We start from the raw sequence: 14,458 nt of genomic DNA on the forward strand, positions 1-14,458 counted from the left end.
AGGATGTGTGTACATAACTCCAAAGTAGTGATAGTAGCTCAGGTTGACCCACACCAAGGGCACAACATGAGGAGCCTCATACATGAGCAAGGTGTATAGATGAACCTTGCTAATACAAGTACAAAGGTGCAATGCCATAGCGTGTAGCATAACCCATGAGGGCAATGACATAAGGTGTGATTGTGGCACAAAGATGAGCATGGTTGCCTCGAGTTGAATAGATCAATTGAATTGGCACATACACTTAATAATGAGGCACTTTACAAGTATGTGAGCTAAGAGAAGGCTTGGGATGCATGAGTTGCAAAGACACATAAAAAATGGGCAACACATGTATAAGGACTGACTAGACATTTGAGTGGATTGTACTTGTGGACTTAACAAAACACACGGGTTGATACTATACATGACACATGGAGGATTCCTTAACATTATGGTTAGCCCAAGCAAGGAAGACACCTTGGCATTAAGGCAAGCCCACACAAAGGGCTATCGATGAGGGCTTGACATGTGATGGGCCAATATGTAGAAAAAACTTGGCATAAGCAAAGTCAATCTCACTAGTTGTGATTCACTACTATCCAAAGTACTTAAGCCTTTTAATGTAGTAGTTTTGAGTAAGAAAAATAAGAAAAAGAATCGCAATGGTTTTTGTAGTACTTTGAGTATTATCCTTGGGAATTGACTATGGAAATTATTGAAACTAAGCTAAAATAATTGTTTTTTTTTTATTTAATTTCCTAAAATGAAAATATTAAGGATTGTTTTGAATGCATGATTGTTTAAATAAACTCAATGATAACAAAACAACTGTTGATTTATAATTCAATTGATTCAAGATTAGAGGCTCGACATTCCAATTTTGGGCTTAGAACTCAACGTAAACAAGGATACTCAAGTTAGGTTGATCTTAGGGTTTTCAAAAAGTTTTATCAATCAAGATCAACCTAAGTTCTATAACTTAAGTTGCACCTGAAAACCTAATTTTCTTGTTCATCCAAAATCTAAATTATCAAATGATGAATGAAGTTTAAATCAAGTCTAAGTCTAAACTTTTTAGTTCTTAAACAAATATTTAAGACTCATTTGGGTGTATTTTATGTATTCCATTTTTAAAATATAAAAAAGTGGTAACTTTTAAATAAGTTACAACCATCGCATAAGTTTATATTGAAAAAGTAATAGTTTTAAAATTGTTTATAAAATTGAAGTCTCAAAAAAAATTTACCACTTCAAATTTTTAATTTTTAAAGACATAAACTAAGTGTAAGATGTTCTATTTTTATATAGAAGTTTCTGATTTTAGCGATTTGGGGGGGGGGGGGGGGGGGGGGCGCGGGGCGAAGGTAAGATTTTCTTTTGCTTTAAAAGAAGAATTTATAAAGGTTCTTTGTGTGGTGATGCAGAAAAAGAAACGGCACCGGATTCTATTCCAGTTAGGAAATAGAAATCCATTTGAGATTTCACAGCCATAGTTAGTAACCATTTACACCATTGTGAAAAAAGAAAACTTGTCTTTCTTAGATCAAAAGTAAGACAAGTTTATTGCTTTAAACTTTAAAGAGCCTCCTGCTAATATGTATATATAAAAATACACAGCTTTTCAATGAAGATCCATATCAAGGTTCTGCTGAATTCATTTAAAAGATCTTCATCTGCATTGTTGATCTATAGCTCATAGATGCATCATCCCTCCTTCACTTGCATTTACTTGGAACATCATTTGGCTTATGCTCAAAGTGCCTGTTCTACACAACTAAATAATCAGCACTCAAATAAAAAGAATAGTAAATTGGAATGAGAAATAGTTCATCACATGCTTTGCAAGCCGCAGAATAGGAGGTCCAAACAAGAAGCAATATAAACTGCAGCCACATTTTTATGAGTATTTTTAGAAAAGGTAGATACTTCTCCATAATGCTGATTAGGGGAAAAAAAATTCTCCTTGAGACTCCACCTTGTTAAAAAATGTCTTGCAGTAGTTTGAGAACTAGCATCCTCAATGCACAAATGATCTATAAATGGTTCATTTGACTTGAAACTAACTACAGATTATTATTTTCCTTATCATGGTATGAGTTGCACATTTTAAATTCTAGAACAGAAAATAGCATTTACACCAGAGGACTGTTTTTGAGTTGTCCATCTAAAACAATTTTCCCATGCATATTCTCACACAGGTAGCTAGTAAGCACATATATTGTGAAGTGCATAACTAAACACAACAAGGGTAGTTATGGAGACCAATGGCCTATGTATGCATTTAAGTGTGATATTGTCATGTATGTGTGGAAACATCAGCAGTCAAATGGTTGATGGTAACAAACTTTTGAAGCCTTAACTTTGTAAAGGATACTTCTCAAGGCAAGAGGAAAATTTGTAAGGTTTCTACCCCATAAATATGATTCTGATAATACCAATGAAGCAATATCCTGATAAAACAGAGAATTCCATAAACCACTAGTTAAACTGTAAGTAGTATAGTATTTGAAAATCAAGCTTTGTATGGGTCACATTTGAGCAAAAAGAGGTGTGAGGTACTAATCAAAAAGGCGAAATGTGTGAGATGGGTTTTAACCTTTGAGAAAATTAACCCATTTTGCAATGAGATCAGTTCAAACCCACATTCATACTGGCAAATAAGAGGTTTCCAAGTCCATGCCCAAGTATTCATTACTTTGTGGGTTGTGATTGCTGTCTTATCAAGCTCATCTACTCTAGCTGTTTAAAATCCATAAACCATTACTACTGATGGTCAAAGCATATATCTGGCAATAGCATACCTACATTAGTTCTTGTACTTCATGGTTTCTTTCTCAAATCCAATTGTTGGGAATTGCTTTGCATACTCCTCCACCTCATGGCGAAGCTTTGCAATCTCAGATTGGAGGTGAGGGCTAGACTGCATTGTGGCCAAGAAGTCCTTCAACTTTGTCCCTGGGTTGCAAGAACCAAACATAGAAACCTTGTATTAGTAAATTCAAGCATGGAGGCTGTCACAAACATATTTGCTAAAGTGGTGGTGATCAGATAGACTCTTGGCTCACTAAGCAAGAGAAATATACTATAGAATTTTAAGACCTGTAGTTTCAGCCTTGATCTTCACTGCCACGGTCACAGCAGCGTCAAAGTATTCTGCTACTTTAACAAAATCCTCCTCAACAAATCCTCTAGAAGTAAGAGCAGGGGTTCCTGAAGCAAGAGAGCGGATCAAGTAAAACTTAAATAAAAATCACACAAGCACCATGTGATCAACAAAAACTCTACCCATCCTGATGCCACCAGGAACCATGGCCGACACATCTCCAGGAACGGTGTTTTTGTTAGCTGCAATATGAACAGATTCCAACACCTTTTCAACTCTGGAGCCATCAATACCCTGAACAGAGAAAATCATAAGAAATAGTGGCTCTTCCTTTTTATAATAAAAGCTAAATGATACACATAAATTAAATGGAGCCAACAACTCTTATCTATTTTTCCAGGCACTTGAAAATTGCCTTACAAAAACTCTGATTTGCATGATTTGCTATCTCAAGTTTGTTATATAAGGAATGTTAGAAGATTTCCTAAACAAAGTTTTGAAGCATGGATACCCTCTTAACTAGTCAAAAGGAAGAATTAATGTTTCCCCTCTTACCTTGTTCTTCAAATTCACTAAGACTAAATGGTTCTCAGTTCCACCAGAAACAAGTTCATAACCCATCTTCATCAAAGTCTGCAAAATTGGTAAAAGTTTCAGTAAAAAATATTGACTAATCAATTGTACCCCACACATTGATGAAGGAACATCATATTAATTTATCAAAGCTTAAGAATATAAGAATAATATAAAAAAATTTATGAAATCTTTCTTCCGCAACAAGTTCTGCCACCTCATAACCATACCTCTGCAAACTTTGAACAATTAGAGAGAACTTGCTCTTGATAAGCTTTGTATTCTGAAGTAGTAGCCTGCATTTGTAAAGAATAAGAGAATATGAATGATAAGTTTTTAAAGCAATTGCCTTTATATTTCATAAAAAGGACTATGTTTTAAAAGCAAAATTTCATATTGGAATTGGTGATTTTGCAATAAGGTATATCATCCTAGAGGATATGGTCCCTACTTGACTATTACAAATATTTTAAAGACACTAGAACCTGTTGTTCCTTGAGGTTAGTCCAAATATGACCTTAGTCTAGAATGTGTAACTTCATTTTAGCATTTCCAGGACTATGCTTATCCTGTGCATCTTATGAGTGAGCCAAGACCTTCAATATGTTTTATTGCAATATTGTGTGTGTGTGTGTTATTACTCAAAAAATGACGCACATAACCAGTTGGGCTAGACCAGGTTTTGAGCATATTCCTAAGATGTAATGTTTGTCTACATTCTTACATGAACCCCCCAATTTTTATCTTTACATGAATCCCCTACCAAAGGTAAAAAATTTGTACTAATCTAAGAAAAACTGGCTTGCATGTAGACCAGCATTGAATTGGGTACATGAGGACCAATTTGATGTCTGCTGCAATTTGCAACCAATACATGGAAAGAAATGAAGGAAAGAGGACCTCGAACCAACTCCAAAAATTGGGGTTATGGCAGATTAGATTTTCATTCCCCCCCCCCCCCCCCCCCCCCCCCCTTCCCTTTCCTTTTTGCCACAAAAAAAAAATGTAATGCGCATTAATATATGAAAATTATCCAGCCAGCGAACAGACCTGTTTCAATGCAACAGCTAAGCCAGCAATTGTGTGATTGTGAGGGCCACCTTGAAGTCCAGGAAAGACAGCCTGATTGATTTTGTCTTCATAGTCATACAAAACCTTCACATATATAAAGTATAAATGTTAGTTCCACGTCCAACAATATAACCTCAAGTTCAGTAACAAAAGAAGCAGACACTTGCCTAATAAATAGTAATGGAGTATGGTATCTAGGTCAAGGGAGAAATGGTTAAAATAAAATGATATTTTCCTTAAAACAACTCACCTCTTTCCCTTGTTTATTAACCTCTTTTACCCCCTTCCTGAAGAAAATCATGGCTCCACGTGGTCCACGGAGTGACTTGTGGGTTGTGGTTGTCACTATATCTGCATACTCAAATGGTGATGGGATAACACCAGCCGCAACCAACCCACTAATATGTGCCATATCTGCCAACAAGATAGCTTTCTGCTTGTCACAAACCTGTCAAATACTTTCAAAATGTAACTTGGACTTTCCAGACCATCAAATGAGGTCAAACCAAAAAAAGAGAAAAAAAGAAACTCAGATGTATGATTGTTGTGATTGCAGTTACCTTGCGAATACGTGCATAATCATAGAGACGGGCATAAGCACTAGCACCAGCAACTATTAGTTTTGGTCTGAAGAGTGTGGCACTTTTTTCCAACTGCAATTAGTAGTTATTAAGTCACACAAGCTTCTACTAACAAATATGCATAAACGAATAGACAGACATATCTTATCTAAATGGACAACTCAATCGCAGACAAATCTGAAAGCTGGATCAACATCATTCAGGATTTCTAATCTATCCACATACTTAAATAACAAGAAGGTAACACATATGAGAAAAACAAAGTGCAAAATTTTTCAGCATGCAAGTCATAAAGGGATAAATCACTTTTGCATCGTATTAAATCTGTATACTAGTCCATGTCTGTTGTGGATGACACATGTAAAACTTTTAGCTTACACATGTATAAGCACATCAAAAGCTAAGAAGGTCCCACAAGTATTATATGCTTGACCAAATATTTCCAACTCCAGGATTTTATGCTTATTCCAAGTACCTCATTGGGGATCTTGCAATTCCAACACCACAGCTTTATAGCAAAACTATAATGCAGATGAATATTTATTTGATACAATCAGGCAAAATTTTCAGATAAATTACTCCTGGTGTATGGGATATAATTTGTCTAACCCTTTAAGAGATCCATTAACATTAATTGCAAGAATTCCTTTGTTCTTTTTCGAGAAAAATTAGTCTTTGGTATTCATCAGTAATCAAGATTCCCCTAATTGTGATTCAGAAGTTAATTCATTATAAAATAAAATAGGCATAAATTAGTGGAAAAACAATATAGATTGTTCAAATGATTTATCCATATCATACACAAATTCAGGAAGACATATGCATAAAATATATAGAGAAAGTAATATACTAAAAGTTTCCTGTGCAGGTGCATTAGAAACTGTACTACTTTGTATGGGCAGAAGGCGATATTTTTTGGTTCAAATTTTTTTTTTTTAATATTCTTTAATTCTAAAACTATTTATAACCCACTCAGAACACTTAATGCAGAAAGTGATGCTATATTAGTTCCCCATATTTTGTAACTACAAGATTCATCACCCTTTTAAGAAATGGTTTGAGTGCTATCTCAATTTTCTACACAGCTCAACTTCACTTGTTTACTCATTTCTCAAAGTGTAGTTCTGTTTCACCATTTAAGCCACCTTAGCATATCTAAAAAGTACAATTAAACAAGTTGTGTGAAAATATTATAGTAAAAACTAAGTAAAAATTTGCTCAGGGATGGAACTAAAAGAACTCCTGCTATAAGCAAAATGGAAAGTTACCTGGTCATAGTCAATGTAGCCAGTGCTCTCATTCAATCTATATGGCATTGTCTCAAAAAATATAGACACTGCAGATATTTTCTTGGTGTCAGTCTGCACAATAGCAAAGAAATGAGGAGGTTACTGTCCCTAGCACATAAGAAGGCAAAGTAATAATACCACAAACAAGGAGAGATCCTCAAATATTAGAAACCTCCCAGACGACAGTTCAAACACCAAAAGAGAATATATATATATTCAGTTACTACACTCTGCGCAGCTATTAAGCTTGCTTTGAAAACAGAAACTCACATAATTATTTTTCTAAGCCAAAATTTTTTTCCCATGGCTAATAAGTCAAAATAGACAGCCCCTGAGAAGATGGAAAGCACCGATATATCTAGCAGGGAACTCTAGATGAAAGTCATAAGCACCTGATAGCCATGAGAAAGATGTCCACCATGAGGAAGATCAAGTGCCATAATTCTTTCATGAGCTTTTAATAGTGCAGTGTAAACTTGAAAATTTGCAGGCGAGCCAGATAAAGACTGCACGTTCACTGCATAACCAAGGGTGATTAAACATTTATCAAAGCTGACACACTATTACATGCTGAAAAAAAGGAAAGGAGAAAGAAGAAGAGAAAACACAGCGCATGGAAGTTTTTTCACTAAGGGTGCCATGCAGGAAACTTTTCCTTTCCTATCAAAATAAGTAGTCTTATAATTTTTCAGAGTGCCCAAAAGTAACCAGAATTGGTAACTTTTTAGGCTAGATGTTAACTTCATATATATTCTGATATTCGCATCTAACTGATATTATTTAGGACATAAATGAGCGTTGCTTGTACGGCTTCAGAGAATCTCAAACAGATAAATCCACATGCCTACATATCTTTCAGAAAACTTTAAACCAGTTCATGGTGAGAAAAGAATTTCAAAAACATTGCTTTGAAACATGTAGATGGCATCTATCTTGACATACATGATCATATGTATTTACCTCCCCATTTTGCAGGATCCAACCGAAATGCTTCCAAAGCACGCTTCTGGCACAAGGATTCTGCCATGTCAATGTACCTGAAAGATAAAAGGTTTCACTCTTTCTACTTCAGTACTAACCAGGAAATCCAAAAGAAGGAACACTGGAACTGACTACATAAATATGATAATGCTAAATGATAACAATGACCAATAAACATTACAAATACCATGAAAGAAAAGCATGATAAGGAAATTAATATCTTCTTACTCATTTCCTCCATAGTATCTAGCGCCTGGATATCCTTCGCTGTACTTGTTTGTCATAATAGACCCAACAGCTTGCATAACTGACACAGAAGTGAAGTTCTCGGAGGGTATGAGTTCAAGTCCCTTTACAAGCACAAAAGATATTCAGTAGGATATCAACTTGTACACAAAGCACCGACTCAAAATCGATGCCGAAAAGGAATCTATGCTGAAAAATTCAACTTAAATCTGCAAACAATATTATATTTGGATGATTGTTTCAATTTTCCAACAACTGAAACGATAAAAGATGTAATGTATAATTTCCTTTCTTTCATTTTCTTCCAGTTTCTCAGTAATGAAACAGAACAAGGTGATACGAGGTCACAAATTAACATGTTCTATAACTTCCACGTGGATTAATGCTGGTTCAATGAAACATGAATAGCAACTCCACTGGTCAAGACATTTGTACCTTCACAGTCGATTTAACAATTTAATCCACTACAACTCGAAAGTATTGTTTAAAGAAAAAAAATATCTACAGAGACAGAGATTTCACCTTCCATTGTCTTGCTTTCTCGAGCTCAATAATGTCTGCAATTTCAGGATCCACAACCCCCAGCGGAGCATTCAACTGCTTTGGCCACTGAAATTTATACCAGAACAGAACAAATAAGATGAAACGACATAATAAACATTCCAGGAGAGAAGAGACAAAAATCAATAAATGAATAACTAATTCGCTTACTGTAACACGAGATTTCTCCTTCTCGTATACAGCTTCATTCGGTAAAGATGCCTGGAAAATGAAACCAAAACGAAAAATGGATCATCAGAAACAGAACAAGCACTTCCAAAGAAATCCGGATGCTCAAAGAATGTAAGAAAAGGAAAATAAATAAACAAGTTTAGAACCACCAAAGTTCTTCCACTATTCCGTCTTTTCCTGTATTTTCTGAGCATCCAAACAGGGAAATGAGAAAGAAATAACCATGTAATAGATGGAACCGCCATTGAAGACGCTACGAACGGGCTTGTCGACGGACGATGAAAGCCTCCGAAGCGCCATTGCCATCGCCATCTCTCTCTTCGTCACTCACTCTCCAACTCTCCCTTTGTTATTCTCTGGTTTTGGGTGAGTCTTTAGTGGTTGATGTTTTTGTTATCTCACTCCCAACCTCAGAGGTGCCGAGACTTGGACGGATGCCAACGGTATGACTCACCACCACCAACTGCTTTCTAATTTCAATAGCCATTCACGGTCCCACCAAAACATTAGACTGATTCTATCAAGGTGGCTTGTGTATAAATTGCTCAGACCCAAATTTAATCGGATAGTCGTATCCTACGTAGCAGATTCAAGCTCTGTTACCTCCCTTGGTTTGTGGACCGTTGATGGCAACCGCCTTCCCTCTCCTCGCATGTACCGAATTCTCATTTGGATGTAGGTAATAAAGAGTAATTTGGAAACTTGGAGTGGGAAAATTTTCAGATAAATTACGAAATTTAATCAAAACCTTCAATATTATAAATAATATTTTTATATTTGAGGGATAAATTTTGAAAGGCAAATCTATTAATTAAAGGTTTTTTTTGAGGTGTGGATGAATGGTAGATGGACGCAAATGCAGCCATGAAAGCCCTATCCAAAAACCTCCATTTCTTAGCCACAAAAGCGAGTCCCATAGATAGGATCCAATTTGTTTATGAGACAGATCTGGCCACTCAATCCTTTGATCCCTCTTCCAAACGTGGTGTCCCTTTCTTGCGCAAATCCACAATTTATATCTTAGGCCCATTGGACCCTCATGGGCCTCATCAAAGGTTATAGACATACTGGGCTTTGTAACCCATACATGGGTGACAGTCCATTTTTATAATCCAGACAGTTCTAATTCACAAAGTTTTGGTTTCGGGCTTGGCGGTAGCACAAATTTATGAAAGAGAATTTTCTTTTCAATTTTTATATTCTATTTTTAGTAGAAGGAAATGTTTAGAATGATAGAATTTCCAAGTAACTAGAAAACTAAACCAATCAAAATTCAAGAATTTTTGACCAAATTATCTTCTAAATATCATATGAGATTTAATATTTAAAAACAATAAATTTTTTAAACCTTCCTTTTTTTTTAATAAAAATATCTTATTATAAAATTTATGCCTAAAATCAGTCGTATTAAGATTGACATAATTTTATCTTGACGCAATAGTTCACTTATTGTACATTTTTTTTATTTGGAGGTGAGAGGGGCATTCTATGAACATGAGTTAGTGGCTGGCAATTGGCATCATGGTATGTGCATGTACTAGGGAAGCAAACACAACACATGTACAAGTAATAATTGCGAGCTTGACATAAAGCACATTGGTGCATAATGTGTTTTCGAAGATGAGTGAAGTCTTCGGAAAGAAGAATCATTGTACACGTGACAAAATTATTCAGTTGATCTGGATTGAGTTTGATTTTTATTCTAAGAAGAGTTTATAATATTTAAAAATATTTATTAAACGAATTATTTCTAAGCGTTTGAAATATTAAAAGCTTTTTTTAGAATTATTTGAAAATAATTTTAATTTTGAAGAGTGTAGACCAATTACTTAATATTTATAAAAATCCTTCTTATAGTTTGAAAATCACTTTTAAAAGGATTCGAATTGTGTTTTATATACTTGTTTTAAAAAACTTAAAAACAATTTAGATAAGTAATTTTTAAAAATAGACCGATTTGATTGTGTTTTTTATACTTGTTTTTAAATACTATTTTTTTTAACTTAAAAATAGTTTGGATACATTATTTAAAAAAAAAATTATTTTGATTTTTTAAAAACATTGTAAATTCGATAGATATGAAATTAATTAAATTGAACTCAAAATCTTATTAAAAAGGAAAATAATTTTATAATTGTAAATAAATTTTAAAAATAAATATTTTTTAGTAAAATATAAATAATAAAATCATAAATTATATATTTTTATTACAAATATATTATTTTAGTATATGTACTAAAAACATGGATATAAAAATTTTCGTGAAAGAATAATTATTATTTTTTGTTAAATTATTTTTAAAAATTATTACATTTGTTAGAAATATTACATTTGGATATTTTTGGTATGATATTGAGTTTTGGTCATATTCAATTTTATTTCTTTTTTATTCTTATTTTTAATTTCTATAATTTTAAAACAGATTTTTGTCCTTAAATATTTAATTAAAAATAATCACTTCCACGTAGACTTTTGAAACATAAGACTTGAAATACAAGCTTCCATGGACAGAGTGAATGGGAGATTAATAAACTCTCAATAAAAAAATGAGATAGGATTCAAATTCCAAAACAGAAAAATAAAAACAAATTTTGAAAAGCAAGGAAGCGCGCAAAAACAAAAGAGAAAGTGGAAGAATTAGTTGGAATTGTTATAGACTAATGGGTGTGATTCTGGTACAACCAAACCTCCACCATCTCACCAGAACCTGTGGGGACTGAGACTGCCTGTCCTCCTACCAATAATTTTGCGGGGGGAAGAGCTAAAAAACAGAGATGACTGCCATTTCTGACATAACAACATTTGGCTCCACCCACAGGGTGTCCCCACTTCCATCTCCTACTTATCGTCTTCCCGGATCTGACCTGACCCATCCTTGGATTCCTTTCATCAGATCATCACAAGTCTTCAAACCAAATGATTGAAAATCAACCATCCTAATTGGAGATTTTGAATCATTGAATGTGATAAATCATAAATCACCACATGCCATGTCCTCCAACCATCATCCCACATCCACCCATGATATCATTTTCTTTGGACTTTAGGCTTTTAATTTTTAATTTTTATTTTTTTCTTTCCTCATCAGACGTACTGAAAGGGGCCTGACATAAGTGCTATAATTAATCTTCTTCAACAGCCAAGCGGTTTAATCAATTGGAATGATGGAGGGAGAGCAGGGTGTTTTACACCAAACCAATATTCTTACCTTCCTTGATTAAAACTAGAAAAAGTCGAGCTTATATTAAATTTTCAATAATTTATCCACCATCTCACCTAACAAAACTCAAGGTTAATTATAATGCCAACCTTTTGCTTCATCACATCAAAAGATTTGTAGCCTTTTGGCCTCAAAGTTTGGCATAAACAATTGTTCACATTTAGTTCATTATACAAAATATTAAGGCTAAATGCATTGGGACTAATCTTATTCCGATGTTTATAGATAATTTATTTAAGTCTATCCTTTTATCATCCACGCCATAAATGTAAAATATCGATTTGGGATACAATGAACAGTGTGATCAATTAGACTTTTTTGATGTTAATTTTGAATTTTTTGTTAATCTCGTTTTTTTTCTTTTTATACATTTATTTATTATTTATATCTCGTTGAATGATTTAAATTTTATTATATATTTTCAAGATGAAAAGTTTGATAGATATTTTTTTACTAGGTTAAACTTTTCCTAAAATTTATAATAACTCTTTGAGATTATAAATAAAAGTAATGTTTTGAAAAATATTCCTTGTTTTAAAAACAAAATTAAGAAATATAAGATTTGTTTGATGGCTATTTTAAAAAATAGTTTTTGAAAACTGTTTTATAATATTTTATAAAATAAAATTTTCTTTGGAAACCTAAAATATTTTTAAATATGTTTTAAAAACAATTTTTATAGTATCTAAAAAACACCTTTTTTTTATTTTTTATTTATTTATAAGAAAACACAACTTTATTTTACTACTAAGCATGTTTTTTTTTTTTTTTTTACATAACATAAAATCATTCTACAAAATAATTACCAAACACACTCTATTTTAATTTTTTTAAATTATTGGAATCCTACTACTTTTTAAATTAAAAAGAAGTACACAGATTCGCTTTCGGCCGTGACTTTAATAACCCATATGTTTCAACTAACCAGGCTCAGATGACATCAAAACACCACTGAAAACATACAATGAATCCTACAAAACAAACCCCACATACAGAAAGGTCCACACTATACTCTACACCATTGTCTATAATATAAAGACAATCAACCTCCTCCCCTCCCACACAATTATTGGATTCATCTACAGAACCCCTTCAAATTTTATGCTCATCTTTCCAATGGAGAGAGATCTCACCGCTCACCGCGGCTCCTCACACTTCTCCGGCTGCATACCGTCGTCTCCGTGCTTCCACGGCCACGAAGACTACTCACGCCTCCGCATTTGCAGCCGTGGCAACCGAAGCCAGAGACTCAGAAACATCATAAAGAGGATAATGAGAGAAGGCAAGAGCATATATGGGTCAAAACCTTTGACGTTTCAATACGACGCCGTGAGCTATTCCCAGAACTTCGACGACGGCTGCCATAAGGAGGAGTACGGACACTGTTCACAAGTGTTACGGGACTTTAGATGGGCTGTGCCCAAGCAATGAATGTTTGTGTTTTAGTATCATCGACCTTAGCTGGCTGTTCTGATGGACTACTGTTTCTTTAGCTTTGATTTTGAGAATGGAGATATTCGTATATATATAATGCTAATATTAGTAGCTAGTAAGGAATATGGGTCTCTGCAAGTTTTCTTTTCTTCATGCATATTGGATCTACAAATTCCATGATTTATACAGCAATGGATGAAGAGGAAATGAGATCATTACAGGTGGCCATGGATGGGCTGGCGAACCTTCATTGCTGGGTAGTCTATAGTGATTTCTGGAATTTGTTCAAGTTTTGAATTAATTTTATCCAGAGTTTCAAAAGTAGAAAATAGGAAGTTAATCTCCTTTAATATTTAAAGAAACTTGAATTTTGGATACCAGTTTTCCACCTTATCTCAGCCATTTGTGCTTTGGAAGGAGCTAGTTGTTTGTTCTATACATGGGTAAAAACTCCCGAAGAATATGGCTGAATGGAGTGAACTAGGCCATGTTTGCTAATTGTTTTTTGAAAAAAAATTCCATTTTTGAGATCTGATTTTTGTGAAATAAATGTTCACATAAATTGTTTTGTATTTTGTAGAATAGAAAATTGTTTTCAAAAGCAGTTTCTAAACAACTCCCTAGTCTTTTTTTTTTTTTTTTTTTTATTTATTATTTTAGGCTTTATTTGAATCGATTTATAAGGACTTTAGCATATATTTAATAATTTGGTTAAAAATAATTATGTTTTAAAAAGAGCTTAGCATAACAAGTTAAAAAAAAATTATTTCTTATAAAAATTTTATAATCTTTCCTTCTTTTAACTTGGAACAATGATTATCTTTTTAAATTGAGAATCGCCTAACCCTTTTAATAAAATATTGTTATATTAACATAGAAAAAACTTTTTAAAATGGAAATCTTTAGGATTAATAGGTTAAAATATGAAAAAAAAAAAAATCCAAAAATGGTCAAATTAACCTATCTATTTTATAATTTAAAGAATAGTCAATTTTTAAGCATAAATTCCTTTCAATATCTTGATTATTTACACATATTTTAAAAAATTATTTTTGTAAAAAAACCTGAAGACATTTTTGTCAAATATAATATTTTTTAGGATGAAAAAAAGTGATGAATATAATTTGGGATGATTTAATCTCTTTTAATCAAATAATCTAAATTTTAATGGGAGATATTTGGAAATATATTTTATATTTATATGGAGCAGTTAAATTAAACAATTTTTTAAAAATCACAAAGGTGT

General features: G+C 33.3%; 1 protein-coding gene across 4 annotated transcripts; it reads right to left on the reverse strand.

Annotated features, from left to right (window-relative positions):
• Positions 1-1,436: 1,436 nt before the first annotated feature.
• Positions 1,437-9,009, reverse strand: LOC117918841 (serine hydroxymethyltransferase, mitochondrial). Of its 4 annotated transcripts, none has more exons than XM_034835773.1 (16): positions 8,781-9,009; positions 8,538-8,588; positions 8,349-8,435; positions 7,809-7,930; positions 7,560-7,636; positions 6,992-7,116; positions 6,579-6,671; positions 5,290-5,382; positions 4,980-5,177; positions 4,709-4,813; positions 3,889-3,954; positions 3,641-3,718; positions 3,268-3,379; positions 3,082-3,192; positions 2,788-2,937; positions 1,437-1,748 (listed from the first exon to the last, which is right to left on the reverse strand). In XM_034835773.1, the coding sequence occupies exons 1-15, from the start codon at positions 8,868-8,870 to the stop codon at positions 2,789-2,791; spliced, it is 1,557 nt and encodes a 518-aa protein (XP_034691664.1). In that variant the 5' UTR covers positions 8,871-9,009; the 3' UTR covers positions 1,437-1,748; position 2,788. The 4 variants fall into 4 exon arrangements, with proteins under 4 accessions (XP_034691664.1, XP_034691663.1, XP_034691662.1 ...); XM_034835772.1 differs by having other exon boundaries at positions 2,784-2,937; XM_034835771.1 differs by having other exon boundaries at positions 1,437-1,743; positions 8,781-9,008.
• Positions 9,010-14,458: the final 5,449 nt, after the last annotated feature.

The sequence above is a fragment of the Vitis riparia genome, chromosome 7 (genome assembly GCF_004353265.1).
Source record: "Vitis riparia cultivar Riparia Gloire de Montpellier isolate 1030 chromosome 7, EGFV_Vit.rip_1.0, whole genome shotgun sequence".
Lineage (NCBI taxonomy): Eukaryota > Viridiplantae > Streptophyta > Magnoliopsida > Vitales > Vitaceae > Vitis > Vitis riparia.

Excerpts from the sequence above, each read along its gene's own strand:
- LOC117918841 (XM_034835773.1), bottom strand. The coding sequence starts at position 8,870 with ATGGCGATGGCAATGGCGCTTCGGAGGCTTTCATCGTCCGTCGACAAG. Across the intron at positions 7,637-7,808 it reads AGATACTATGGAGGAAATGA|GTACATTGACATGGCAGAAT; the intron begins GTAAGAAGATAT and ends TTTATCTTTCAG. Across the intron at positions 5,178-5,289 it reads ATTATGCACGTATTCGCAAG|GTTTGTGACAAGCAGAAAGC; the intron begins GTAACTGCAATC and ends AGTATTTGACAG.